Source organism: Melanerpes formicivorus, unplaced genomic scaffold, assembly GCF_026170545.1.
Source record: "Melanerpes formicivorus ecotype bairdi unplaced genomic scaffold, bMelFor1.0.p_v2 SCAF_220, whole genome shotgun sequence".
Classification (NCBI taxonomy): Eukaryota; Metazoa; Chordata; class Aves; order Piciformes; family Picidae; genus Melanerpes; species Melanerpes formicivorus.
The window spans coordinates 139,249-167,098 of NW_027142572.1; the positions used below are offsets into that span (position 1 = coordinate 139,249).

At 52.9% G+C, this 27,850-nt stretch overlaps 2 protein-coding genes across 3 annotated transcripts in view; one reads left to right on the forward strand and one right to left on the reverse strand.

The window, feature by feature from the left end:
• APMAP (adipocyte plasma membrane associated protein) overlaps positions 1-16,511 on the forward strand; it is a 35,752-nt gene extending 19,241 nt beyond the window's left edge. For both annotated transcript variants that reach the window (XM_068169759.1, XM_068169760.1), the window contains exons 2-9: positions 811-927; positions 1,618-1,733; positions 3,568-3,660; positions 5,805-5,921; positions 7,668-7,842; positions 10,056-10,190; positions 12,571-12,763; positions 15,753-16,511. In XM_068169759.1, the coding sequence (XP_068025860.1) occupies positions 811-927; positions 1,618-1,733; positions 3,568-3,660; positions 5,805-5,921; positions 7,668-7,842; positions 10,056-10,190; positions 12,571-12,763; positions 15,753-15,962 (1,156 nt within the window). In that variant the 3' untranslated portion in view covers positions 15,963-16,511. The remainder of the gene's footprint in view (positions 1-810; positions 928-1,617; positions 1,734-3,567; positions 3,661-5,804; positions 5,922-7,667; positions 7,843-10,055; positions 10,191-12,570; positions 12,764-15,752) is intronic.
• Positions 16,512-20,746: 4,235 nt separating this feature from the next.
• CST7 (cystatin F) lies at positions 20,747-27,291 on the reverse strand. The gene is made up of 4 exons (XM_068169751.1): positions 27,118-27,291; positions 23,511-23,683; positions 21,821-21,937; positions 20,747-21,082 (listed from the first exon to the last, which is right to left on the reverse strand). The coding sequence occupies exons 1-4, from the start codon at positions 27,191-27,193 to the stop codon at positions 21,005-21,007; spliced, it is 444 nt and encodes a 147-aa protein (XP_068025852.1). The 5' UTR covers positions 27,194-27,291; the 3' UTR covers positions 20,747-21,004.
• Between the last annotated feature and the right edge of the window lie 559 nt (positions 27,292-27,850).

The following is a 27,850-nucleotide window of genomic DNA, read 5'->3' on the forward strand; positions in this document are numbered from 1 at the left end:
GCAATGATTTTTATTTCCATCTCCTTAATATTCTTCCTCAGTCCCCAGTGCTGCTGTAAAGGTGACTGCTCTGGCCTCCACCCAGGCTTTGCCCTGGTGAGCACAGTGTAGCTTCCTGTTAGGTCGACGGCAGCCACTCCAGCAGCAGCAGCATTTGAGCCAGTTACTGAGGTGTGAAAAGGGGACAGGAGACTCCTGTGGCTGTGCAACTCAAATACAAACAGCAAAATGCTCTCCCCAGTCCTCCTTGGCTGAATGGGATTTGGTGCAACATGGCCTTGATTCAAACCACTGAACAACAGACAGAGAGCTGGGGCAGTTCAGGCTAGAGAAGAGAAAGCTCTAAGGATATCTTATTGTGGCCTTCCAGTATCTGAGGGGGGCTACAAGACTTTTGAGGGTGTCAGGGAGTGATAGGGCTGGGGGGGATGGAGCAAAACTAGAAGTGGGTAGATTCAGGTTGGATGTTAGGAAGAAGTTGTTCCCCATGAGGGTGGTGAGAGCCTGGCACAGGTTGCCCAGGGAGGTGGTGGAAGCCTCCTGCCTGGAGGTGTTTGCAGCCAGGCTGGATGTGGCTGTGAGCAACCTGCTGTGGTGTGAGGTATCCCTGCCCATGGCAGGGGGCTTGGAACTGGCTGATTCTCGAGGTCCCTTCCAACCCTAACAATTCTATGATTCTAATTTATAGAGGGCATTTGGGATGGTAGTTGGGCAGAAGTGAAGAAAGCAAGCTGTTAAAGGGTGTCTAAACACTGTTGTGTCTTCAGCCAGCTTAGCATGTTAATCCTGTTTCCTGTCTGGGTTTGGCAGCACTTACAGCAGCAAGGTGTTCCGTGTTACCTTCTTAACTTTGGCTGCATCTCTGACCCTGCCCCTGCTTGGAGTAAGTCTCCTGCTGGACTCTCCTATAGACCCTCAGCCTATAAGGTAAGTTTGTTTGGAAAGCAATGCTGTTGAAGCAAAACTTCCTTGTGTTCTGGGTTTTTTTGTCCTTCTGCAGCAAATAAGTGTTGTCTGTGTAAAGTGGATTAAGAGATGATCATAGAATCATTGAAGTTGGGAAAGACCTCTAAGATCAAGTCCAGCCTTCTACCCACCGCTTTTTAAGGTCAGGCTGGATGTGGCTGTGAGCAACCTGCTCTAGAGTGAGGTGTCCCTGCCCGTGGCAGGGGGTTGAAACTGGATGCTCCTTGAGGTCCCTTCCAACCCTGCCAATTCTGTGATTCTATAGCTGACCAGATGGGATGTGGTTAAAAACAGATGACAGAGCAGGCTCCCTGCCTGGCTTTTCAGATATTTTCTCAGCAGAAGGAGAAACAAACTGAAGCTGGGGCCACTGAACCTTAGTGCAATTGCCTGTTTCCTGGCTTATTTGGCAGGATCCCATTCTTTGCTTGAGGCCTCTTCCAGCTCTAATAATTCTGAGTCTATGAGACTGTGATCCTTGCTGAGCAGGAGTCAACCTTTCAGCTTGTCAACTGGGCTTTCTTTGGAGATATGCTGAATATAAAGCATGGGTCAGGTTTGCAGGAGTTGCCAAGCCAGCAAGAAAGTGCTGCAGTGTGTTACTCAAGAGTGTTTTGCAGGTCTGTGCAAGGTCTGTGCTGTGTTTTGCAGCTTGAAGGAGCCTCCCCTGCTGACGGGCGCGCTTGAGCCCAACGTCAAGCTACGGAAAGCTGAGAGGCTATGGGAAAATCAAGTGCTTGGGCCAGAGTCCATTGTCAATATTGGGGGTAAGCACTGACAAAGCAAGCTAGCAGAGAAGGATCTTCCACTGTTGTTCCATCAGTGAGGATTTGTTCAGCAGCACAGCTTTTGAACAAGCTCTGAAAGTTGTTTGCAACACGCAGCCAGCTCTTACCTGGGAATTGATATTTAGAGGCTGCTGGCTGCTCTTCTAGTGGCCATTGGCCCTCAGGAGGCTGAGGTTTGTGGTGTGAATTTTTGCTTGTATGGCAGAAATAAACCTGAAACTGATGGATAGCACATCTCCATTTTGGTGCTGCTGCATGCATTACAAATGCCACCCTGTATTTCTCTCCTATCTCTTGTGTGTTCTCCACAGAAGGCAAACCCATGCCACCTCTGAGCAGGTTCTTAACAAGGTGGCTGCATACACAAATGGCATGGGAACAACTTTATCTCTGTGTGTGTGTATTGTGTGCCCAGGTGGCCAAGAAGGCCACCAGCATCCTGGTCTGGATCAGGAGTAGTGTGGCCAGCAGGAGCAGGGAAGTGATTGGCCCCTGTACTCAACACTGGTAAAGCCATAGCTTGAGTGCTGGTGTCAGTTTTGAGTGTCACAGTATCAGAAAGACATTGAGGTGCTGTAGAGTGTCCAGAGAAGAGCAACTAAGCTAGTGAGGGGTCTGGAGAGCCTGTTGTATGAGGAGCAGCTGAGGGAACTGGGGTTGGTTAGTCTGGGAAAAAGAAGGCTAAGAAGAGATCTTACTGCTCTCTACGACTCCATGAAAGGAGGTCGAAGTGGGGTTTGGTCTCTGCTCCCTACTATCAGGTGATAGAACAAGAGCACATGGCCTGAAATTGTGCTGGGGTGGTTAAGGTTGGATAGGAGGAAAAAAATCTTGTCTGAAAGAGAGGTCAGGTGTTGGAACAGGCTGCCCAGGGAGGTGGTGGAGTCACCATCCCTGGAGGTGTTCAAGGAGAGTGTAGATGTGGTGTTTCAGGATGTAGTTTAGTGGTTGTGGTAGCTGGCTTGTGGTTGGACTCAAAAGTCTTGAAGGTCTTTTCCAGCTGCTGTGTAATTCTGTGGTTCTGTGTGTGTGTTCAGTAATAAAATACCTGTTTGTGCTTGTCTGTAGTCTCAGACTCAGTTTGCTTGGAAAAGACCTTTGAGATCATCCACTTCAACCACTGTCTAATTCTGCCAGGGTTGCTGCAAAACCATGTCTGCCAGCACCACATCTCTGTGTCTTTTCCACACCTCCAGGGATGGGAATTCAACCCTGGGGAGCCTAGTCCAGGTTTTGAGGACCTTTTCAGTGAAGAAGTTTCTTCTAATCTAAAGAAATTTCTCCCAATACTCAGTCTAAACCTCCCCTGCTGCAATTTGAGGCCATTTCCCCTCATCCTATTGCTTCCAAGCTGGTTCCAACCTGGTCCATTCCATTCCACTCCTATTCCCTGTCCTGCCTATGGAGAAGAGACTGACCCCCACCTCACTCCAGCCTCCCTTCAGGGAGCTGTAGAGAGCAAGGAGGTCCCCCCTCAGCCTCCTTTCCTCCAGCCTAAACAACCCCAGTTGCCTCAGCTGCTCCTCCTTTAACCAAGGATTTGGACAACTCATGGGTGAAAAGATTCATATCCCATATTTTACCTCCTGAGGTTTAAATCCTTCATCTTCTCTTTGAGTTGGAGGAGCTCTTAACTGAATACTCTTATTTGCCTTTGCCTTTTCCCTTCCCTCTTTATTCTTTTGAAGAAAACCATTGCCTCCCTGGATCTCAACCATGAGTTCTGCTTCATGCTGGCAGAAGGGTTGTGTAGAAGAATGATTACCACTGCAATTTTGCCATCAAGCTACTGACAGGAGCTTTCTTTTTGCAGATGTGCTGTTTACTGGGACAGCTGATGGGAAGATTCTCAAGATTGAAGATGGGGAGATAGAAACAATAGCCAGAATTGGCCATGGGCCTTGTGGTGAGTGCCAGCTCCTGAGCATACCTGAAAACGTCTGGGTTGTGTTGATTAAGCTGGTGTTCTGTCTGGGTTGCTTCTGCAAGGGCATATCTTCCTCTGCAGGTGATTCATAGAATCAGTCAGGTTGGAAAAGAGCTCAGAGATCATCCAGTCCAACCTGGCACCCAAGGCCTCATGACTAGTTGTAACAAATAGTGATATATTTGGGTGAATGAAGTATGAGTGGGGGTATGTATGTAAGCACTGGAAGGAGCTGCAGAAGAAAAGGCCAGAGGAAGGGAATAGGTGCTCTTGGTAACAAAGGACATTGTTCTCAGCAGTGAAATTTAGTAGTAAGGGATTTTTCTGTAGTGGCTGCAAAGCCTGCACTCTAATGAAGCTGCAGCATGCATGGCTTGTCTGTAGAAGATCACAGAATTGTAGAGCCTGGAAGGGACCTCCAGAGATCATCTAGTCCAACACCTAAAGCAGGTTGCACAGGGACATGTCCAGGTGGCTTTTGAAAGCCTCCAGAGAAGGAAACCTTGCAGCCTCTCTGGGCAGCCTGTGATCTGCTACACTCAAAGGCAGACCTATGAATCTGAGTTGGGTATGAAGCATCAGTGATTTCTGGTGTGCTTGGGAGAGGTGGAAAGAGTATTCTGCTTTATTTCTCTGGGGGTCCTAAGCAGCAGTGGGGAACCTGGACTTCTGTCTTGTCCTCCTTGACTTGGGGGTGGAAGTGAAAAGGCCATAGGTGACTCAGAGGTTTCTCTCACTAGTCTTTCAAACTACAAATCATAGAATCATAGAATGGTTTGGGACCTTAAAGATCACCTAGTTCCAACCCCCCTGCCATGGGCAGGGACATCTTCCCCTAGACCAGGTTGCTCAGGGACCCAGTCTTACTGGGATGGTGCCCTCACATCCCTGCCATCCTCCTCAAATGCCCATAGCACAGCCATATGAAAGAATCCTGGCTATCCAGAGATGTTCTTACTTCTTCAGGACTCAAGTAAATGACCTTTTCAGATTTAGAGTGTTCCTCTTTCTTGTCACAAAGAAGTCTTCACTGCCTGTGTCTTGAGAAACTGCTTCATAACAGAACAAACCCCAAAGTTCCAAGGTATGTCTGCATATTTATTTTGTGTTGAAAAAAGAAAAGAAGAACCACCCCACACTAACACTGATTCCATCTGAGAAGCAGCCTTTAGATAAATCCAATTTTCTGGCATTCAGCCCTACTTAGGGCAACTGTTAGCTAGCTACCAGCCTGGGAAGTGACAGGTGAAACAACCCCATGGTAAGCGACAGACCTCGGGTTGGAAAGCTGTGACTTGGAGAGGGGCCTGGGGGGGTTTGGTTGACAGTCAACTGAACATGAGTCAGCAGTGCCCAGGTGGCCAAGAGAGCCAATGGCATCTGGCTTGGATGACAAACACTGTGGCCAGGAGGGACAGGGAGGTGACCATCCCCCTGTGCTCAGCACTGGTGAGGCCACACACAAGTGCTGTGTTCAGTTCTGGGCCCCTCACTACAGGTAGGACACTGAGAGGCTGGAGCAGGTCCAGAGAAGGGCAGCAAGGCTGGAGAAGGGCCTGGAGCACATGGCCTAAGAGGAGGGTCTGAGGGAGCTGGGGTTGTTCAGTCTGGAGAAGAGGCTGAGGGGAGACCTCATGGCTCTCTGAAGGGAGGTTGGAGTGAGGAGGGGGCAGCCTCTTCTCCTTGGTGGCAAGTGACAGCACCAGAGGAAATGGTTTGAAGCTGCACCAGGGGAGGTTCAGGCTGGATGCTAGGAAATATTTCTTCCCTGGAAGGGTTCTCAAGCATTGGCATGGTCTGCCCAGGGTGGTGGTGCAGTCACCATCACTGGAGGTGTTTAAGCAACATGTGGAGCTGGTGCTTGGGGCCATGGTCTAGTGCTGACCCTTCGGTGCTGGGTCGAGGGTTGGACTGGATGAGCTTTGAGGTCTCTTCCAGCCAGATGTATTCTGTGAACACATGGGGCTGTCTCACTCCCTGAAAGCAAGAAGAATTTCTGTTGTGAATGTGTGTGGTGCTGGGCATGGGGATTTTTCAGGCCACAGCTTGGCTGCCTGTGTTGGCAGCCTCAGTGATTTGTGTTTATTGCTCTTTGGAGAACCAGTTGCGAATTGTTTCCTTAGGGAGCCGTGAGGATGAGCCGACCTGTGGAAGGCCACTGGGCATCAGAGTGGGGCCAAATAACACCCTCTTCGTGGCAGATGCCTATTATGGACTCTATGAGGTCAACCCTAGCACAGGTAAGACTTTTCTGCTCAGTAGTTCTCCTCCACTGAGAACTCTGGGTGTTGTTGGCAGCTCTGCCAGGCACTGCAGGCAGAGTGCTGCCTGCCTTCTGTGTGAGGTGGGTTGGAGCTGTCTGGATGAAACATGGCATACAAGGGCTTGGTGTTCATTTTCTTGTAGCAATGATTTCCTCTCTCTGTCTGTATCAGAGGTGAGTGGCCTGTTTTCTGGTTGCACAAGACTTCTGGCTGTCAAAATGAGTGCCTCAGGATCTGTGGATAAAGCTCTGTCTGTTCCAGTTCTCGCAGAGCAGGCTGGGGGAATGTTGTTACATAAACTCCTTGTCATGTTTGCTGTACTTCTCTTTTGGCCTTGATCTCAGGGTGTGATGGGGAAGTTAAGAGCTTCTCACTGCGACCTCCATCTATAGCAAGGGAAGAAAGATGTATTTTGGTGCAGCTGAAGATCCCTGACATGGATGAGGGAACTGAGAGTACCCTCAGCAAGTTCCTGATGATGCCAAACTGGGAGGGGGTGGCTGACACCTGCCAGGCTGTGCTGCCAACCCTCACAATCTGCACAGGCTGAGAGCTGGCTGCAGGCAAACCTCATGAAGTTCAGTAAGGACCAGTGCAGGGTCCTGCATCTGGGAAGGAATAACAGCAGGCACCAGCACAGACTAGGGGTCAGGCTGCTGGAAAGCAGCTCCGTGGAGAAAGGCCTCAGAGTCCTGGTGGGCAGTAAGTGATCCGTGGGACAGCCATGTGCCCTTGTGGCCAAGAGGGCAAATGGCACCCTGGGGTGCATCAAGAAAAGTGTGCCCAGCAGGTCCAGGATGGTTCTCATCCTCTACTCTGCCCTGGTGAGACCACAGCTGCAATACTGTGTCCAGTTTTGGACTCCCCAGTTCAAGAGGGACAGAGACCTGCTGGAGAGAGTCCAACAGAGAGCTATGAGGATGATGAAGGGAGTGGAACATCTCTCCTATGAAGAAAGGCTGAGAGCCCTGGGGCAGTTTATTCTTGAGAAGAGCAGGCTGAGAGGGGATCTGATCAATGCCTATCAATACCTGAGGGGTGGGTGTCAAGAAGAAGGTCACAGTCTCTTTTTGGTGGTGCCCAGCAGTAGGTAAGGAGCAACAGGCATAAGCTGAAACACAGCGAGTTCCCCCTCAACATGAGCAGGAACTTCTTTGCTCTGAGGGTGCCAGAGCCCTGGAGCAGGCTGCCCAGAGAGGTTGTGGAGTCTCCTTCTCTGGAGACTTTCCAAACCTGCCTGGGTGTGTTCCTGTGTACACTGCTGCCTCATCTTCTTCAGGCTGTTGATCAACGCTGAGGTTTCTCCCTGCCTGGTGCCTTTCCAGCCTCTCTGCCCCAAGCCTGGAGCATTATTGCATGGGGTTGTTGTGACTCAAGTGCAGGATCTAACACTTGGCCTTGTTGGAGCTCTTGCACTTGGTGTTGGCCCATCCACCCAGCCTGTCCAGATCCCTCAAGCAGATGAGTGCTCCCTCCCACTTCAGTGTCAGCTGCAGCCTTACCGAGGGTGCACTCCGTCCCCTGGCCTGGCCATTGATAAAGATCTATTCAATGTGGAGTTGCTCCACTACACCCCCAAACCTTGTCACTTCACAGAGGCACAGATGGCTACAAGGTGCAGTGCCTGCTGGTTCCCTGCCAGTCTTTGACTCACCTCCAGGGAAGGACATGACAAAAGCCTGCCTCATGTGTGCCTCTGTTTCTCTCTCCTTGTGTGAGCAGGGGAAACGAAAATGCTTGTGTCCACCAAGACACCAATTGAAGGTCAGAAGCTGTCATTCTTGAATGACCTTACAGTGACCCAGGATGGGAGGAAGATCTACTTCACTGACTCCAGCAGCAAGTGGCAACGACGAGACTACCTGTACTTGATTATGGAGGGCACAGACGATGGGCGGCAAGTATCTCCTCCCCAGGGCACTGGGAGTGGGCTGCACCACTTCCCTGAGGGATCTTCAGCTTTTTGCACTTCAGGAACCCCCCTCTGCAAACACTGCCCTGCTCAGGGAAGGCTGAGAGAATGTATGAGTGTCCCAGCTCACTGCAGGGGGGGTTGGACTAGATGAGCTTTAGGGGTCCCTTCCAGCCCAGGTGATTCTTTGATTCCAATGAGACCTCTGCTTCCTTCAGGGGAACTTGCATGGAGCACCTGCATCCAAAGGGAAGGCAGGCTTGTGGTGTCCCCCAGGGGTTAGCAGTGGATCCAGCACCATTCAATATGTTCATCAGTGACCTGGATGCAGGGACAGGGTGTACCCTCAGCAAGTTTGCTGGAAAGCAGCCCTGAGGAGAGAGCCTTGGGGGTGCTGGGGGACAAAAAGCTCAACAGGAGTTCTCAGTGTGCACTTGCAGCCCAGAAAGCCAATCAGATCCTGGGCTGCAGCAGGAGAAGTGTGGCCAGCAGGGCAAGGGAGGTGATCCTCCCCCTCTGCTCAGCTCTGCTGAGACCCCACCTGGAGCACTGCCTCCAGTTCTGGAGCCCCTATGACAAGAGGGATCTGGAGGTGCTGGAAGGTGTCCAGAGAAGGGCCAGGAGGATGAGCAGAGGGCTGGAGCTGCTCTCCTGTGAGCACAGACTGAAGGAGTTGGGGCTGTTCAGTCTGGAGAAGAGAAGGCTCCCAGGTGACCTCATTGTGGCCTTCCAGGATCTGCAGGGGGCTACAGGAAGGCTGGGGAGGGACTGCTCAGGATCTCAGGTAGTGCTAGGACTAGGGGGAATGGAATGAAGCTGGAGGTGGGGAGATTCAGGCTGGAGGGGAGGAGGAAGTTCTTCACCCTGAGAGTGGTGAAGCCCTGGAATGGGTTGTCCAGGGAGGTGGTTGGGGCCCTGTCCCTGGAGGTGTTTAAGCCCAGGCTGGATGAGGCTGTGGCCAGGCTGATGTAGTGTGGGGTGTCCCTGCCCATGGCAGGGGGGTTGGAACTAAATGATCCTTGTGGTCCCTTGCAACCCTGATTGATACTGTGATACTATGATACCACACTGAGAGGAGTGGCTGATGCCCTCTCAGGCTGCACTGCCATCCAGCATCACAGCATCACCAAGGTTGGAAGAGACCTCACAGATCATCGAGTCCAACCTGGCACCACAGACCTCATGGCTAGACCATGACCTGGACAGGCTGCAGAGCTGGGCAGGGAGAAACCCAATGGAATTCAACAGGGACAAGTGTAGAGACCTGCATCTGGGGAAGAACAGCCCAGACTGGGGGCTGCCTTGCTGGAGAGCAGCTCTGGGTGAAGACCTGGGAATGCTGGTACCCAAGAAGCTCACTGTGAGCCAGTGGTCTGCACTTGTGGCAAAGAAGGCTAAGGGTGTTCTGGGGTGCATTAAGGAGAGTGTGGCAAACAGATTGAGGGAGGTTCTCCTCTCCATCTACTCTGTGCTGGTGAGGCCTCACCTGGAGTCCTGTGTCCAGCTCTGGGCACCCCAGCTCAAGAAGGACAAAGAACTGCTGGAGAGAGTCCAGTGCAGGACCACTGAGATGCTGAGGGGATTGGAACATCCATCACATGAGGAGAGGCTGAGAGAGCTGGGGCTGGTTAACCTGGAGAACAGGAGGCTGAGGGGGATCTTATACTTACAAATATCTAAGGGGTGGGTGTCAGGAGGATGGAACCAGACTCTTCTCAGTGGTCTCCAGTGACAGGACGAGAGGTAATGAGCATAAAGCTGAATGTAGGAGGTTAGGTCTAAACATGAGAAGGAACTTTTTGACTTTGGGGGTGGCAGAGCACTGGAACAGGCTGCCCAGAGATGGTGGAGTCTCTGTCTCTGGATACTTTCAAGGTCCACCTGGGCTTGTTCTTGTGTGATCCTGCTCTGGTAGGGGGGCTGGACTCTCTAATCTTCAGAGGTCCCTTCCTACCCCTGCTGTCATGTGTGGTTCTGTGTGAAGGTGTAAGCATTACACTCAGCCTAACTCCTTCCTGAATGCTGCCAGTCTCAAGTGGCTTCATATTTCCCTTGTCTCCATAAATAAACCCTCCCTGGCTATTCTGCCTTTTTAACTTGGGCAAAGTGCATGTGAGAGGAGACAGAATGCCTGGAGGATGAAAGCAAGATGAGTAAAATGCCCTCACTCAAGACCATCTGCACTGCTTGCTTTTCAGCTTGCTGGAGTATGACACAGTAACAAAAGAAGTGAAGGTCTTGATGGTGGGACTGAGATTTCCCAATGGTGTCCAGCTCTCACCTGCAGAAGACTTTGTCCTCGTGCAGGAGACAACCATGGCCAGGATCAGAAGGTGAGTAGGGCCTTGCTGAAATTGTCTCTGCTGTCAGCTAGGAAATGACCTGAGTGACAGAAGCAGCCCTGCACTCTCTTCATGCCTAGTCAGCCATGGCCTCCCCCAGTACTGCATTTTTTTCCCTTCACTGTAAACACTTGGATTGCATAACCTTTCCAGCACAGAAGGCATTGGATAGGAAGGGACCCTCAAAGCTCATCCTTTCCAACCACCCAGCAGTGAGCAGAGACATCTCCAAGTAGATCAGGTTGCTCAGGGCCCCATCAAGTTTGACCTTGAATATCCCCAGGGATGAGGCCTCCACCACATCCCTGGGCAACCTGTGCCAGTATTTCACCACTCTCGTTGCAAAGAACTTCCTCATGTCCAACCTAAAGCTGCCTTTCTCTGTTTCAAACCATTGCCCCCCATCCTGTCACCACAGGCCCTTCTAAACAGTCCCTCCCCAGCCTTCCTGTAGGGTCCCTTCAGGTGAAATACAGCTATTAGGTCTCCCTGGAACCTTCTGTTCTCCAGGTTGAACAGCCCCAATTCTTCCAGCCTGCCTTCAGAGGAGAGGGGCTCCAGCCCCCTGATCATTTTTGTGGCCCTCCTCTGGACCTGCTCTGTCAGGTCCATGCCCTTCTTGTGCTGAGGGCCCCAGAGCTGGGCACAGTACTCCAGGTAAGTTCTCACTGGAGCAGTGCAGAGTGGCAGAATCACCTCTCCCAGTTTGTTGTCCACACTTCTTTTGATGGAGCCCAGGATGCCTTTGGCCTTCTGGCCTGCAGGTACACATTGCTGGTTCATGTCCAGCTTCTCCTCCACCAGCAGCCCCAAGTCCTTTTCTGCAGGGCTGCTCTCAGTCTCATCATCCCCCAGCCTGTATTGATACCAAGAGTTGCCCTGACCTAGGTGCAGGACCTGGTTCTTAGCCCACCCCTCCAGCCTGTCCAGGCCCTTCTGGATGCCATCCTGTCCCTCAGTCACATCAACCACACCACTCAGCTTGCTGTCCTCAGCAAACTGGCTGAGAGTCACTCAGTCTTGCTGTCTGTGTCATTGATGAAGATACTGAACAGCACTGCTCCCAGTATGGACCCCTGAGGGACACCAGTTGTCACCCATCTCCAAGTGGACATTGAGCTGTTGACCACTACCCTTTAGCCACTGAACCCATCCAGTCCATCTCTCTCCAGCTTAGAGAGAAGGATGTTGGGGGGCACTGTGTCAAAGGCTTCACAGCAGTCCAGGTAGAGGACATCTCTTGGTCTTCCTTTGTCCACTGGTGTAGTCACATCATGGGCTCCCTGAGCACAGTGCACCCTCAGCAAGTTTGCTGATGACACCAAGCTGTGGGGTGCAGCAGACAGGCTGGAGGGAAGGGATCCATCCAGAGGGACCTTGACAGGCTGGAGAGGTGGGCACAAGCCAACCTCATGAAGTTCAATAAGAGCAAGTGCAGGGTCCTGCAGCTGGGTCGAGGCAATCCCAGGCACAAATCCAGGCTGGGCAGTGACTGGCTGGAAAGCAGCCCTGAGGAGAGGGACTTGGGGGTGCTGGGGGACAAAAAGCTCACCAGGAGCTCTCAGTGTGCACTTGCAGCCCACAAAGCCAATCAGCTCCTGGGCTGCATCAGGAGAAGTGTGGCCAGCAGGGCAAGGGAGGTGATTCTCCCCCTCTGCTCAGCTCTGGTGAGACCCCACCTGGAGTACTGCCTCCAGTTCTGGAGCCCCTATTGCAAGAGGGATCTGGAGGTGCTGGAAGGTGTCCAGAGCAGGGCCAGGAGGATGAGCAGAGGGCTGGAGCTGCTCTCCTGTGAGGACAGACTGAAGGAGTTGGGGCTGTTCAGTCTGCAGAAGAGAAGGCTCAGAGGTGACCTCATTGTGGCCTTCCAGGATCTACAGGAAGGCTGGGGAGGGACTGCTCAGGATCTCAGGCAGTGATAGGACTGGGGGGAATGGAATGAAGCTGGAGGTGGGGAGATTCAGGCTGGAGGGGAGGAGGAAGTTCTTCCCCATGAGAGTGGTGAAGCCCTGGAATGGGTTGTCCAGGGAGGTGGTTGGGGCCCTGTCCCTGGAGGTGTTTAAGCCCAGGCTGGGTGAGGCTCTGGCCAGGCTGATCTAGTGTGGGGTGTCCCTGCCCATGGCAGGGGGGGTGGAACTAGATGATCCTTGTGGTCCCTTCCAACCCTGAATGAAACTATGAAACAGTGGAGTAAGCTGATGCTGTCTGGGGGGAGGCATGTGGCTGTACCCAGATAAGGCAAGAAATGAATGGCTTGGGGCTGGGGTTGGGTTGGCTTTTTCCTTCTGTAAAGTGAATTCTTTTTGGGGTCTTTTATTATGCAAACTGCTTGATGGGAGCTGTCTTGATCCCTGCTGTCTGTAACTTTCAGGTATTATGTGTCTGGGCTGATGAAAGGTGGAGCAGATATCTTTGTGGAGAATCTCCCTGGCCTTCCAGATAACATCAGGCTGAGCAGCTCTGGAGGCTACTGGGTGGCTCTGTCAGCTCTCCGTCCCAATCCTGGATTTTCAGTGCTGGATTTCCTCTCTGAGAAGCCATGGATCAAAAGGCTGATATTTAAGGTAAAAATAAAACCAAGCAATCCAACAAACATGTTAGAAATCACCTTGAGTGCAGGGATGGGAGTGATAGGTACTGTTTGGTCATAGTATCACTCAGGGTTGGAAGGGACCACAAGCATCATCTAGTTCCAACCCCCCCCTGCTTCTTCTGTCCTGCTCCTTCCTCTGCACAGGAAGACTTTGAAATGTTTTGAGGTTTGTTTTTTTTTGGTTGCATAATCACAGAACACATCTGGTTGGAAGAGACCTCAAAGCTCATCCAGTCCCACCTTTGGCCCAGCACTGAAGGGTCAGCACTAAACCATGGCCCCAGGCGGCAGCTCCACAGGCTGCTTCAACACCTCCAGGGCTGGTGACTGCACCACCACCCTGGGCAGAGCATTCCACTGCTTGAGAACCCTTGCAGTGAAGGAATGTTTCCTAATATCCAGTGCAGCTTGAAACCATTTCCTCTGGTCCTGTTGCTTTACACCAAGGAGAGGAAGCTGCCCCCTCCTTGCTCCAACCTCCCTTCAGGTAGCTGTAGAGAGCAATGAGGTCTCCCTCAGCCTCCTCTTCTCCAGACTGAACACCCCCAGCTCCCTCAGACCCTCCTTGTAGGCCATGTGCTCCAGGCCCTTCATGAGTCTCACTGCCCTTCTCTGGACACTCTTCAGCTCCTCAATGTCCTTCCTATAGCAAGGGGCCCAGAACTGAGCACACTACTCAAGGTGTGGCCTCACCATTGCTGAGGACAGAGGGATGATCACTTCCCTGCTCCTGCTGGGTGCAGTGTTCCTAATGCAAGCCAGGATGCCATTGGCTTTCTTGGTTAAAGCTGTTGTGGTTGTCTCCAGGTGGAAGAGTTCCCTCTATATTCTTAGGTAGTAAAACTTACATTGGCTTCTCTGACTAGCAGGTCCACATCTCTTAAGTTGCCTCCCATCTGGATGTCAGGGAAGAAAAAGAGGCTCTCTCAGCCCTAGCCATGCAGCAGCACAGGATCTGCATTTTGGATGCATGAAGGCTTCACCTTTGTACCCAAAGTACCTGAACTACTTACTGCCAGGTGTCTGGAGAAGGTTTGAGGCATCTGCCTTGTTCTACACACTGGCCTGGACATCCTGGGAGGCAATGTGTGTCTCATGTGTGCTGCTAGCTGACCCTTTGTCCTGCATCATTATGCTTGGTCTCATGTCACACCCCATTGTGGGATGAGGGCAAGCAGGAGTTCTGTATTGTGTAAGGGATCCCTGAGGCCTAAGGTGCTGAAGAAATGGAATGGTGCTTTCCAGCCAGCAGTGGTGCCCTTCAAACAAGGACTTGAGAATACAATCACCAAGCAGTGTCTGCAGTGGAAGTGCCCTTGCAGCTGAAACTCTGCTGTCCCTCTGAAACCTGCTGTCTCTTGTGCTGCAGCACAGGAGCCTTGAACAGTATCACAGAGTCACCAAGGCTGGAAGAGACCTCACAGATCATCAAGTCCAACCTGGCACCACAGACCTCATGACCAGACCATGGCACCAAGTGCCACATCCAATCCCCTCTTGGACACCTCCAGGGATGGGGACTCCACCACCTCCCTGGGCAGCACATTCCAATGGCTAACAACTCTCTCTGGGAAGAACTTTCTCCTCACCTCCAGCCTGAACTTCCCCTGGCTCAGCTTGAGACTGTGTCCTCTTGTTCTGGTGCTGCTTGCCTGGGAGAAGAGACCAACCCCCATCTGGCCCCAACCTCCCTTCAGGTAGCAATGAGGTCACCCCTGAGCCTCCTCTTCTCCAGGCTAAGCAACCCCAGCTCCCTCAGCCTCTCCTCACAGGGCTGTGCTCAAGGCCTCTCCCCAGCCTTGTTGCCCTTCTCTGGACACCTTCAAGTCTCTCAATGTCCTTCTTAAACTGAGGGGCCCAGAACTGGACACAGGACTCAAGGTGTGGCCTAACCAGTGCTGAGCACAGGGCACAATGACTTCCCTGCTCCTGCTGGCCACACTGTTCCTGATGCAGGCCAGGATGCCCTTGGCCCTCTTGGCCACCTGGGCACACTGCTGGCTCATGTTTAGGCAGCTGTCAATCAGCACCCCCAGGTCCCTCTCTGTTTGGGAGCTCTCAGCCACTCTGACCCCAGCCTGTAGCTCTGCCTGGGGTTGTTGTGGCCAAAGTGCAGCCCCTGGCACTTGGACTTGTTGAATGCCATCCTGTTGGCCTCTGCCCATCTGCCCAGCCTGGCAAGGTCCCTCTGCAGAGCCCTTCTGCCCTCTCACTGACCAACATCTGCTCCTAACTTGGTGTCATCTGCAAACTTGCTGATGACTGACTCAATGCCCTCATCCAGATCATCAATGAAGATGTTAAAGAGCACAGGGCCCAGCACTGCTCCCTGGGGCACACCACTGGTGCCTGGCTGCCAGCTGGCTGTGGCACCATTCACCACCACTCTCTGGGCTCAGCCTCCAGCCAGCTCCTACCCCAGCTCAGAGAGCTGCTCTGGGGAGCAGAGCACCATGTCTGCTGCTTGCAGGACACAAGAACAAGCTGGTGGACATCTGCTGTGTGGACATCCTCTCAGCCTAGTGCTGGAGCAGAGTTTGCTTCTGCTGGCCTGGTTGGTTTGTTTAGTGCAGTTTTAAAGCTGGCTTTGCAGGCACTGAGGTGTTAGGCCTGTGTAATATTGTTCACTCAAACTGTGTGCTTGTGCTCCTAGCTGCTTCTTCCTAGGGGGATGATTCTTCCTAGGGGGATGATTCTTCCAAGGGGGATGATTCTTCCAAGGGGAGTGATTCTTCCAAGGGGGATGATTCTTCCAAGGGGGATGATTCTTCCAAGGGGGAGTGATTCTTCCAAGGGGGATGATTCTTCCAAGGGGAGTGATTCTTCCAAGGGGGATGATTCTTCCAAGGGGAGTGATTCTTCCAAGGGGAGTGATTTTCTTTGTGCTTTCAGGGTCTGAGATCTGAGAACAAAACCTTTCCCTGTTAATTTTATCCTCTCTTATTTCCTCCTTCTCTTAGCTGCTGAGCCAGGAAACGGTGACCAAGCTGGTGCCCAAGTACAGCCTGGTTGTTGAACTGAGTGAGACAGGATCCTACAGGAGGAGCTTCCATGATCCCAGTGGGCTGACAGCAGCTTATGTTAGTGAAGCACATGAGCACAATGGATACCTGTACCTGGGCTCCTTCCGGGCTCCGTTTCTCTGCAGACTTAACCTCCAGCATGTTTAGCTGCCCAGCCATGACCCAGTGCCACTGCCTCTAGCCCTCCTGAGGTACCAAGGAAGAGTGTGACCAAGGGCACAAAGTCCCTCCCTGCAGCCTTGTTCCTTGGAGTTGGCACACATCATTATCAGTAGCTGAGGAAGGTGGTGGGACATCTCCATGTGGTTATGTGCTCCTTAGAGAAAAGCCACTGCCCTTCCATGCCCAGCCCTGCTCTGGAGTCACCTTAACCAGACCTCACCTGCCACCTGGGGTGCAACTGGATGTCTCCTGGCAACTGGAAGGATCTGTGATGGATGGCATTTGGTTGTGTGTGATTTGGATGGAAGAGGGTGGTGTCTTGCATGTGTTTATTCATGGTTTAGAGCCTCCCCCCCTCAGGAGTGGCTGCAGTGCATGTTCCAAAGTCACACCATGGTGCTGTGGTAGAGGCAGCAGCATCCAGAACGTGCCTGGACATCCAGTGGTAGCATTTCTTCCATTCCAGCCTGTGTAACCCCCACCAGACACTGCAATTAACTGTTACTCAACATGCAGAATCGAATCTGAGCCTCATCTGTGGACTCCTGTGCTCCTTTATAGTCAGATGAAGAACCAAGGCTGCATTTCTCTGTGTTCATAGTATCACAGTATCAGTCAGGGTTGGAAGGGACCACAAGGATCATCTGGTTCCAACCCCCCTGCCATGGGCAGGGACACCCCACACCAGATCAGCCTGGCCACAGCCTCATCCAGCCTGGGCTTAAACACCTCCAGGGACAGGGCCCCAACCACCTCCCTGGACAACACATTCCAGGGCTTCACCACTCTCATGGGGAAGAACTTCCTCCTCACCTCCAGCCTGAATCTCCCCACCTCCAGCTTCATTCCATTCCCCCCAGTCCTATCACTGCCTGAGATCCTGAGCAGTCCCTCCCCAGCCTTCCTGGAGCCCCTTTCAGACACTGGAAGGCCACAATGAGGTCACCTCAGAGCCTTCTCTTCTCCAGACTGAACAGCCCCAACTCCCTCAGTCTGTCCTCACAGCAGAGCAGCTCCAGCCCTCTGCTCATCCTCCTGGCCCTTCTCTGGACACCTTCCAGCACCTCCAGATCCCTCTTGTGCTAGGGGCTCCAGAACTGGAGGCAGTACTCCAGGTGGGGTCTCCCCAGAGCTGAGCAGAGGGGGAGAATCACCTCCCTTGCCCTGCTGGCCACACTTCTGCTGCAGCCCAGGCTCTGATTGGCTTTCTGGGCTGCAAGTGCACACTGAGAGCTCCTGGTGAGCTTCTCCTCCCCCAGCACCCCCAAGGCTCTCTCCTCAGGGCTGCTTTCCAGCCAGTCCCTGCCCAGCCTGGATTTGTACCTTGGAATGCCTCGACCCAGCTGCAGGACCCTGCCCTTGCTCTTATTGAACCTCTTATTGAACCTGTTACTAAAGAGTAGTTCCAGGGAGTTTAAACAGGGTCACTTGCAGTATTCCCTCTGTGTTTACCAGGTCCTGCAAGTCTGTTCAGTATGTAGGTGGCCATTCCAGACAGAGAGGGACAGCTGCAGGAATCACAGAGTGGTAGGGGTTGGAAGGGACCTCTGGACTCATGTCCAGCACCCCTGCTAGAGCAGGATCACCTGAAGAAGGTCACACAGCAACATGTTCAGGTTGGTTTTGGATGTCTCTAAAGGTGGAGTCTCTACCACCTCTCTGGGCAGCCTGTTCCTGTGCTCCTTCACCCTTCAACTGAAGAACATCCTCCCTTAAACTGAAGAACATCCTTCTCATGTTCAGATGGAGCTTCTGTTCAAGTTTGTGCCCATTCCCCCTGAGAGCAGCCTGCTGCCATCCTCCTGACACTCCCCCTCTCAGTATTCCCAAGCATTCATGAAATCCCCCTTCAGTCTTCTCTTTCTCAGACCAAAGAGACCCAATTCTCTCAGGCTGTCCCCAGGAGAGAGATGATCCTCTTCAGCATGGCTTTCATGGGGAATGCTTGGGGTCTGGGGGAAGATTGGTGTCTGAAGGTGGATGTGGACTGAAAGGGCTCTTATGAAATCCAGCAACAGTGGATGATGAAGGCTTCTGTGGAAGGTTTGGGAATGGGGCAGAAGCTAATGGATGCTTCCTGGCATCTGCTACTGCTGATAGCAGATACTCTGCCTGGGAAATCCAGGGAATGCTCTTCTGTCAGTCCCAGAAGGAAAAGCTGTGCTGTCCTGTTTCACATGGGGAGGTTTGCATCATGAAGGACTGAAGGGGTTCTTCAGCAGCTGTGTGATTTAGTGGCTTGATTTCAGGCATGGGAGGCAGAGAGATCATAGAATCATAGAATCAATAAGGTTGAAAGAGACCTCAGAGATCATCAAGTCCAGCCTGTCACCCAACACCTCAGGACTACTAAACCATGGCACCAAGTGCCACATCCAATCCCCTCTTGTAGAGTCACCACCCCCCTGGAGGTGTGTAAAAGATGTGTGGCTGTGGCTTAGTGGCAGTGGCTTAGCAGTAGTGGTGTATTGTGAGCTCTGGGTGAGCAGCTGGACTGGAGGAGCTCAAAGGTCTCCTCCAACCTTAGCAGCTCTATGGGTCTATGATTCTATGTTCTAGAGATCTCTGAGGGAGATCAGAAAGAGAGGACACAGTGTTAAGCCACACCAAGGGAGGTTTAGGCTGGATATGAGGAAGAAATTCTTCCCAGCAAGAGAGCTTGGCCATTGGGATGTGCTGCCCAGGGAGGTGGTGGAGTCACCACCCCTGGAGGTGTTTAAGAGGAGCCTGGATGAGGCCCTTGGTGCCATGGTTTGGTTGGTTAGATGGTGCTGGGTGATAGGTTGGACTGGATGGTCTCAAAGTTTGTTTCCACCTTGGTACAGGCTTGGGAGCAGGCTGCCCAGAGAGATGGTGGAGTCACCATCCCTGGAGGTGTGTAAAAGCTGTGTGGCTGTGGTGCTGAGGGCTGTGGTGCTGAGGGCCGTGGTGCTGAGGGCTGTGGTGCTGAGGGCTGTGGTTTAGTGGCAGTGGCTTAGCAGCAGTGGTGGATTGTGAGCTCTGGGTGAGCAGCTGGGCTGGAGGAGCTCAGAGGTCTCTTCCAGTGTCAGTGGTTCTCTGATTCTGCTTTGTGCTTTGGGATTGAAGGCTGCTGCTCTCTCTTTCCCCTGCCACTGGGTGAGAGTCAAACCTAAACATGCTGTTGCTCACTTTCCTCCCTTTGGAGAAGGAAATAAGGAAGCTTTGCTTGATGTACACTGAAAAGCACCAAGCAAGTGAGTGTTTTCTGTCAGTGCTTCTGTCACCTTGTTCTGTGCTCCTGCTAGGCTGCAGTGGTCCTGTGGCACAGAGCTGATGGTTGCTGGATCAGGCTGACTTGTTTCTGTACAAGCCAGGGGCTGAGAGCTCTTGAGCTAGAAATGGTTCATCATGGCAGAGCAGAAGCTTAGAAGCAGATTTCCTCTAACCTGAAGGTAGCCAATGCCCTTGCTCACTGGGGCTGTTGCCTTCTCAGCTCTTCTCTTAACCCTGTGGTAGCAGGCAGGCTTGTTCTGTCAAGGGCCACAGCCAAGGAATGAGGCTGGACACCATGAAGATACTAGAGCTCTCTGCTTCTGTGGGGAGCAGGGTGCCTGCATCATGCTAGAGCTGTAGCACAGAGAAAGCTGAGCTATTGCTTTGGGCACTTGGCTTCTTTGTTGGCTCTGGCATCTCATGGGAGGTCAGTCACTACCCCTTTCTGGCTGGGGCTGTGGGTGCTCTGCTGGGCACAGCCCTCCAGCTGTACCTACAGCTGCTTGAGCCATAACTGCAGGCAGGCCCAAGGCAGGCTCTGCTCTGAGAGTGGGCAGGAGTTCTGGGAGTGGGGGTCACAGGCAGGCAGGGGCTGGTGCCCACTGCTGATAGAGAATGTTCCCTGTTCTTGGCTGTGCTTCGTTGGAAAGTACTCTGACCTGCAGGACAGCTGAGGGGATTCTCCCCCTCTGCTCAGCTCTCCTGAGACCCCACCTGGAGCACTGCATCCAGTTCTGGGGGCCCCAGCACCAGAAATGCACTGAACTGCTGGAGCTGGTCCAGAGAAGGGCCACAAAGATGACCAGAGGCTGGAGCACCTCCCCCCTGGGGACAGGCTGAGAGAGTTGGGGCTGCTCAGCCCAGAGAAGAGAAGGCTCCAGGGAGGCCTTAGAGCAGCCTTGCAGTACTTGAAGGGGGTCTGCAAGAAAGCTGGGAAGGGACTTCTGACACGGGCTTGTGGTGATAGGATGAGTGGGAATGGATTGAGGCTGGAAGAGGGGAGATTTACACTGGGGATTAGGAAGAAATCCTTTCCAGTGAGGGTGGTGAGACATGGAACAGGTTGCCCAGGGAGGCTGTGGATGCCCCATCCCTGGAGGTGTTCAAGGCCAGGTTGGATGAGGCCTTGAGCAACCTGGGCTGGTGGCAGGTGTCCCTGCCCATGGCAGGAGGTTTGAACTAGGTGATGGTTAAGGTCCCTTCAACCTAAGCCATTGTGTGATTCTGTGACAGATCTGAGCTGACAAGATGATCTTCAAGAAAGAACAACTTGACCTCCCACCTTCCTGACACAGATGTCTAACCTTTCCTCTAGCACTGGAGACTCTTTAAAGACTTGGGAGTGTGTATCCTCAGGCAAACTACCCCTGTGCTGTGAAGCTTGCCTCAGTGTTGTGGCTCCATGTGCTGTGCTTTAGCCTTGTTCACGTCCTAGCTGTGTGAGGATTCATCCCTGAGTGACACAGGTCCAGCACTGCTCCTGGGTGTGCTCACACTGCCTTGGGCACTCAGCCTCTACAGAATGAAGGACAGCATTGGCCTCATCTGCACTTTAGTTTGGGGGAAAAACACAGATAGACAGCTGGACAGCAAGAAATTCAGGCAAGGCAGAGCTTTGTCACCTTGGAGCATCCTTCTCAGGGAGAAGAGCAGCCATGAGCTCCGAGAGGAGAGCTCTGGGGAGATCCTGTGCAGCTCTTCCTCACTTCAGTTTTGGCCTCAACAGTCCAGGCAAGGCAAAAACTCATGATGATAGATCTCCTGTGAGTCAGGCTCCCATGGGGCAAGGTGAATCAGTAACAGAGAGCAACAGGAACACGAGCTGTGTGTAACCAAGGTGTTATCCAGACCTCAAAATAGCATCTCAGCATCTGCAAATAAAAGGGGAGGTTAGTGATGAGGATCAGGTGGCTGCTGGTTTGGGCTCAGCATTTAGGTCCATGATGGGGCAGGAGAGAGCAACATCTTCCTGTCTGCCCCCTTGGCCCTAGGCAAAGATGCTGTTTGCTAGGTAGCCACCTCTGAGTGGGAAAGCTCCCCTGGAGGACTGGATGGACATAGGTCAGAGAAGGCAGCTTTAGGCTGGATGTTAGGAAGAAATTCTTTGCAGTGAGGGTGGTGAGACACTGGAACAGGCTGCCCAGGGAGGCTGTGGATGCCCCCATCCTGGAGGTGTTCAGGCCAGGCTGGACAGGGCCTTGAGCAATCTGGGCTAGTGTGAGGTGTCCCTGCCCATGGCAGGGGGCGTTGGAACGAGATGGTCCTCAAGATCCCTTCCAACCCAACCCATTCCATGACTGAGTGTAAGTATTCCCCTCACCCAGGAGATCTCTCCATTAGCACCTGCTCTGTTTGTGCAGGCTTTACCCAGGAGTGGGGCTGGGTGGCTGTGGAGAGGGTTCACCTCCTTGCAGAAAGGAGCTGGCCTTGGGTGCAGGAGGGGTACAGCGCTGCTCCACGCCGGTACCACTCCCTGCCTCACCCCGGCTGACTCTGCAGCAGAGGCTTGCACGTCTATGGGGACGTGGCAGAGCTGCTCTGGAGGGTGACTGCATGACCTGGAGATGGCCAAGAGTCACCTGTAGCTCCCAAAGGAATTGGACACAAACCTGTTGGAGGTTCTTCTTCTTCTGGAAGTGGCAGCTGTCCAGGTTGGAGCTCTCCCTCTTCTCACACACGGTGCGGCCAATGTCCACGTGGAGCATGTACCTCAGCCCTCTGACAATCTAGGGAGGAAGCAGGGCCCCCTTTACAGCAGGGCCAGGGGAAAGGGTTGCCAACAGTTTGGCTGAAAAAAAAACCCCAATCCAATATTACAGCTGTGACTTGTGTGTGGGTGGTGTGGATTGAGGTGCTGCATCCTGCACCTGGGTCAGAAAGCCCCCGTGAAGGCTCCAGGCTTGGGGCAGAGTTGCTGGGAAGTGGCCTGACAGAGAGAGACCTGTTGGGGGTGGTGTGTGTGTGTTGTAAAGCCAGCTGAACAGGAGCCAGCAGTGTGCCCAGGTGGCCAAGACCAACAGCATCCTGACCTGGATCAGGAAACAATGTGGCCAGGAGGAGGAGGGAAGGGATTGCTGCCCTGCACTCCAGCACTGGTGAGGCCCACATCTTGAATCCTGGGTTCAGTTTTGGGCCCCTCACTACAAGAGAGACATTGAGGTGCTGGAGTGTGTCCAGAGGAGTGCAGCAAAGCTGGGGAAGGGTCTGGAGTACTGGTTGGACTTGATGATCTGAAGGGTCTCTTCCCACTGAAATGAAGGAGGAGAAGAGAAGAGAAGAGAGGAGAGGTTCGGAGAGGAGAGGTTCGGAGAGGTTCGGAGAGGAGAGGTTCGGAGAGGAGAGGTTCGGAGAGGTTCGGAGAGGTTCGGAGAGGTTCGGAGAGGAGAGGAGAGGGAGAGGAGAGGAGAGGAGAGGAGAGGAGAGGAGAGGAGAGGAGAGAGAGGAGAGGAGAGGAGAGAAGAGAAGAGAAGAGAAGAGAAGAGAGAGAGAAGAGAAGAGAAGAGGAAGAGAAGAGAAGAGAAGAGAAGAGAAGAGAAGAGAAGAGAAGAGAAGAGGAAGAGAAGAGAAGAGAAGAGAAAGAGAAGAGAAGAGAAGAGAAGAGAAGAGAAGAGAAGAGAAGAGAAGAGAAGAGAAGAGAAGAGAAGAGAAGAGAAGAGCAGGTTGGAAGAGACCTTCAAGATCATCGTGTCCAACCTATCACCCAACACCCACCTAATCAACTAACCCATGGCACCAAGCACCCCATCAAGTCTCCTCCTGAACACCTCCAGGGATGGTGACTCCACCACCTCCCTGGGCAGCACATCCCAGTGGCCAATCACTCTCTCTGTGTAAAACTTCCTCCTAACCTCCAGCCTAACCTCCCCTGGCACAGCTTGAGACTGTGTCCTCTTGTTCTGGTGCTGTTTGCCTGGGAGAAGAGACCAACCTCCACCTGGCTACAACCTCCCTTCAGGTAGTTGTAGAGAGCAATGAGGTCTCCCCTGAGCCTCCTCTTCTCCAGGCTAAGCAACCCCAGCTCCCTCAGCCTCTCCTCACAGGGCTGTGTTCCAAGCCCCTCACCAACTTTGTTGCCCTTCTCTGGACACACCCCAGCAAGTCAACCTCCTTCCTAATCTGAAGGGCCAGAACTGCCCCAGTGCAGAGCAGTGGGTTGGGACAGAGGGACTGGTGCTGGTTATCTTTGGGCACGCACAGCAAGCCTGAGGGGGATCGAGGCTGTCATGCCGTGGGTACCCTGCAGGAAGGGCCAGTTGCTAAATGGCTTGGAGGACCATCAGAAGCCTGGGCTTTTCTTACCTGTACCATGGCTGTTTTAATGTGGGATTCCTTGAAGAGGAAGAGGTCGTTGGAGCTGTTGTTGTATCTGTAAACCCCCAAGCGCGCTGCCCTGCGGACTCCGGGGTCGTCGGTGCCCATCGGGACAGGGGAGCCAGGCTTCATGGTTGAATGAGGTGGTGGGACAGATGCAGCTGAAACGACACAAAAGGTGAGCACAACACATCCCAGGGGCCTGGTGGAAGCCTCAGCCCCCTGAACAGATGCTAAACCTCCTTGCTTCCTCGCTGTGCTCTCATGCCTTTTCCTGTCTGTGTTTCGAACGGTGACACAACCCTGGAGAATGATGTACAAAGGTGCTGCTAGGAGTGACAGAAGACCTCAGATTGACTTTGAAGAAGCCAAAGCACAATGAAATGTTATTTAGAATGTCTCCAAAGAGTGGTCAGGCATTGGAACAAGGCTGCCTAGGGAGGTGGTGGAGTCACTGTCCCTGGAGGCGTTCAAGAGCCGTGATAGTATCATAGCGATAGTATCACAGTATCAGTCAGGGTTGGAAGGGACCACAAGGATCATCCAGTTCCAACCCCCCTGCCATGGGCAGGGACACCTCACACTAGCTCAGCCTGGCCAGAGCCTCTCCAGCCTGGTCTTAAACACCTCCAGGGCTGGGGCCTCACCCACCTCCCTGCACAACCCATTCCAGGGCTTCACCACTCTCATGGGGAAGAACTTCCTCCTCCCCTCCAGCCTGGCCGTGTGGAGGTGGCATCTGGGGACATGGTTTAATGGCCATGGTGGCCTTAGGCTGTCAGTTGGACTCAGAAGTCTTTTCCAACTGAAACAGTTCTGTGATTCTGTGGTTCTAAACACAGACTGAACCTCTGGAATGCACTGCAGAAACAACAGAGCTCCTGAGAGGCTTGCTGTATCCCCTGGGTGGTGGTGTGCTTACTCTGGGATGGGAGGACAAATGAGGGCTTGGGAATATTTAGAACCTGTCCTTCCTGGGGGCAAAACCACCCCAGGAATTCACAGCTTCACAGAATGGTAGGGCTTGGAATGGAGCTCTGGAGTTAGAGTCCAACCCCATTGCCAAGCCAGGCTCACCTAGAGAAGGTCACACAGGAACACATCCAGGGAGGGGTTTGAATGTCTCCAGAGATGGAGACTCCACCACCTCCCTGTGGCCCTTTGGGATGTGGTTTAATGGCCATGGTGGTCTTAGGTTGATGGTTGGACTTGATCTTGCAGGTGTTTTCCAACCAAACCCATTCTGTGGCACAGCTCCCAGCTGATAGGAGGCCTGAGTTTGAGCATAGCTGTAAAGCTTGGTCATGCTGTGGAGAGCACAGAATAATTCTGATAACAAGTCAAACACTGGCTGGCAGAGCCCTGCTGCTCTTGCCTGGCATGCCAAGGCTTTCTTGCAGGCATTAAGTCTTTCTCACCCTCTCTTGAGCCTCTGATGGCATCTCCACAGTTTTATTTCAGGGAGATTTAGGTGGGGATAAAATTGAGGGAAAGCTCTTTAAACAGGCTGGCAAAGAATGTGGTGTCCCTGTTCTCCAGCTGGGTGGGGAAGGGCCTGGGGCAGAACTTGGACTAGCTCCCCCCCATCCTACAGAACAGGCTGCTGTGGGTGCTGAACTGCTCTTTCTCTGACCCAGCTGCCAAGGAACATTTTGTTGTCACAGCTGTGAAGTAGAGGAACAAGGTGTGTAGGACATGGAGACTCAGGGGGAACCATAGAATGGATTGACTTGGAAGGGACCTTGAAGATCATCTAGGTAGAAATCCCCTGCCATGGGGGGTTTCCCCTACTCCAGGTTGCTGGGGACCCTGTCCAACCTGGCCTTGAACACTTTCAGGGAAGGGGCATCCACAACCTCCCTGGGCAACCTGTTCCAGTGTCTCACCACCCTCACTGCAAAGAATTCTGCACTGAAAGGCTTCTCAAAGACTGGAACAGGCTCCCCAGGGAGGTGGTTGAATCCCCATCCCTGGAGGTGTTGAAAAGAGGCAGAAAGGTGGTGCTGAGGGACATGGTCTAGCACCAGACTTGGCAGAGCGAGGGAATGGTTGGACTTGGTGACCTTTAAGGTCTTTTCCAACTGAAGTGATTCTCTGCCTGTTATGAAGCAAGCAAGGGCTGCTCCTGCAGAGAAGATGCAGAGCCTTTGTTGCTTTGCTCAACGAGGAATAATCTGGGGGCCCAGTTCCTGCAGGGGGAGAGAGCAGCCCTGGGGATGCTGTCTGGCAGCCTGCAGTGAGGTGTATAGGTAGATTGCATCGGGTTGCTTTCCTTCAGCGCGAGGTGCTCTCAGAACCTCCTCCCCGCTCTCAGAAGCAAGCCTAGGCCTTATCTTCACAGTTCAGCCGCCACAGAGTTCCTGCATGCCTCTGCAACCCCCAAAGGAAACCACAGCTGAAATAAAAAGCTGCTTGGCTAACCCAGTGCCATCCCTGAGCGCTTTGCTCCGGGTGGGAGCCGCAGTCAGGCCGGCGCAGAGCTAAAACCTGCCGAGAGAAAACGCTCCTGCTGTAGCTTCCATTCTCAAGCCTTGGCAGGCAGCTGCAGCCAGGGGTTTCCTTGCTCAGCAGAGAGGGGAAGCAGACAGTCATGTTTTGTTGAAGTCAACTCACTGGCACTCAAATGTCCACTGCATGAAGGGGGCCTATAAGAGAGCTGGGGAGGGAATTCTTCCAAGGGCTTGTAGTGATAGGACAAGAGGGAGGAGGGGAGATGTAGACTGGGGATTAGGAAGAAACTTTCCAGTGAGGGTGGTGAGGCACTGGAACAGGTTGCCCAGGGAGGTCATAGATGCCCCCTCCCTGGAACTGTTCAATTCCAGGTTGAGCAACCGGGTGCAGTGGAAGGTGTCCCTGCCCAAGGCAGGGGGGTTGGAACTAAGTGATCTTTAAGTTCCCTTCCAACCCAAGCTGTTCTATGATTCTATGATCTGTGCTTGGCAGTCAGATCGTACCCATGGTCTTTACATGTAATGATCAAGGTCATACAGAGTTCAAACACTGGCAGAATAGAGCAGACCCAGAAGCTGGCTTTAATGTCCTCAGATGATGCCCCTGGACAACAGGGTTCACAAGAAGGGGAGACACAGAACTGTTTCAGTTGGAAAAGACCTCTAAGTCCAGCTGTCAACCCAACACCACCATGGCCATTAAACCATGTCCCAGAGTGCCATACCCACAGCTTTTTGAGCACCTCCCAGGATGGTGACTCCACCACCTCCCTGAGCAGCCTTTCCAGTCTCTGACTAGTCTTTCCATAAAGAAATTTTTCCTGGTACCCAACCTAAACCTTCCCTGGCACAGTTTCAGGCCATTTCCTCTCATTTTATGACCTAATACTAGAGAGAAGAGATCAACCCCACCTCGCTTCAACCTCCTTTCAGGTAATTGTAGAGAGCAATGAGGTCTCCCCTCAGCCTCCTCTGTTCCAGACTAAACATCCCTGGTTCCCTCAGCTGCCCCTCATGAGACAGTGGTTGGATTTGCAGCTGCAGTCTGAACCCTGCAGCTGGAGAAGGGCTGTTACTTGCCAGCAGCCTCCCACACTCACAGCACCTAAAGCCCAAAGGAAGCCAAAATCCTTTCCCACTCTTACCTCCTGAAGTCCTGGGGCAGCTCCAAAGGGCTAAGCAGCAAAGAGCTGCGAAGCTGCAGGTGAAGCTGCCTGCCATCTCTACCACCTCAGGAGTGAGCCAGTGAGAGGAGTGACCCCCCCTGCTTCCTGCTGGGCCAGATCTGCCTCTGGCAGTGCTCTTATTGGCTGGGGGGAGAGAGAAAACATCACCCTAAACCCCCGTGAATCATCACAGCTCTGATGCGGACTTTGTCTCCTGCTGATGACCACATTCCTTGAAGCCCAACCACAGAGCTCTAGCTGGGTGATAGCAGCACCACTTCTGCATCAGACAAGGGACTTCTGCTTCCTGGCCCTCGGGGGTTGTGCCAGCAGCACAGGCAGAAGTGTGATGTAGCAGCGAGCGGTGGGGTGGGGGTGAGAACAGTCCTGTGACCTGCAGCCTGTGCTGCAAGAGTCCTGGGGAAACAGGCCCTGAGAAGGGGGCAGTGAGCCCTGGGGATGGAGTTCTGGGCTTAGGTGAGTGGCTGTCTGCTGAGAAGCCTGGCAGAGAAGATGGGGCCAGTGTCTTGTTTCACCTTCTATTTTCTTTCTCTCTTTCTCTCTCTCTCTTACTTTCCTTCTTTCCTTTCCTTCTTTCCTTTCCTTCTTTCCTTTCCTTCTTTCCTTTCCTTCTTTCCTTCTTTCCTTTCCCCTTCCTTCCTTTCCTCCTTTCCTTTTCCTTTCCTTCTTTCCTTTCCCCTTCCTTCCTTTC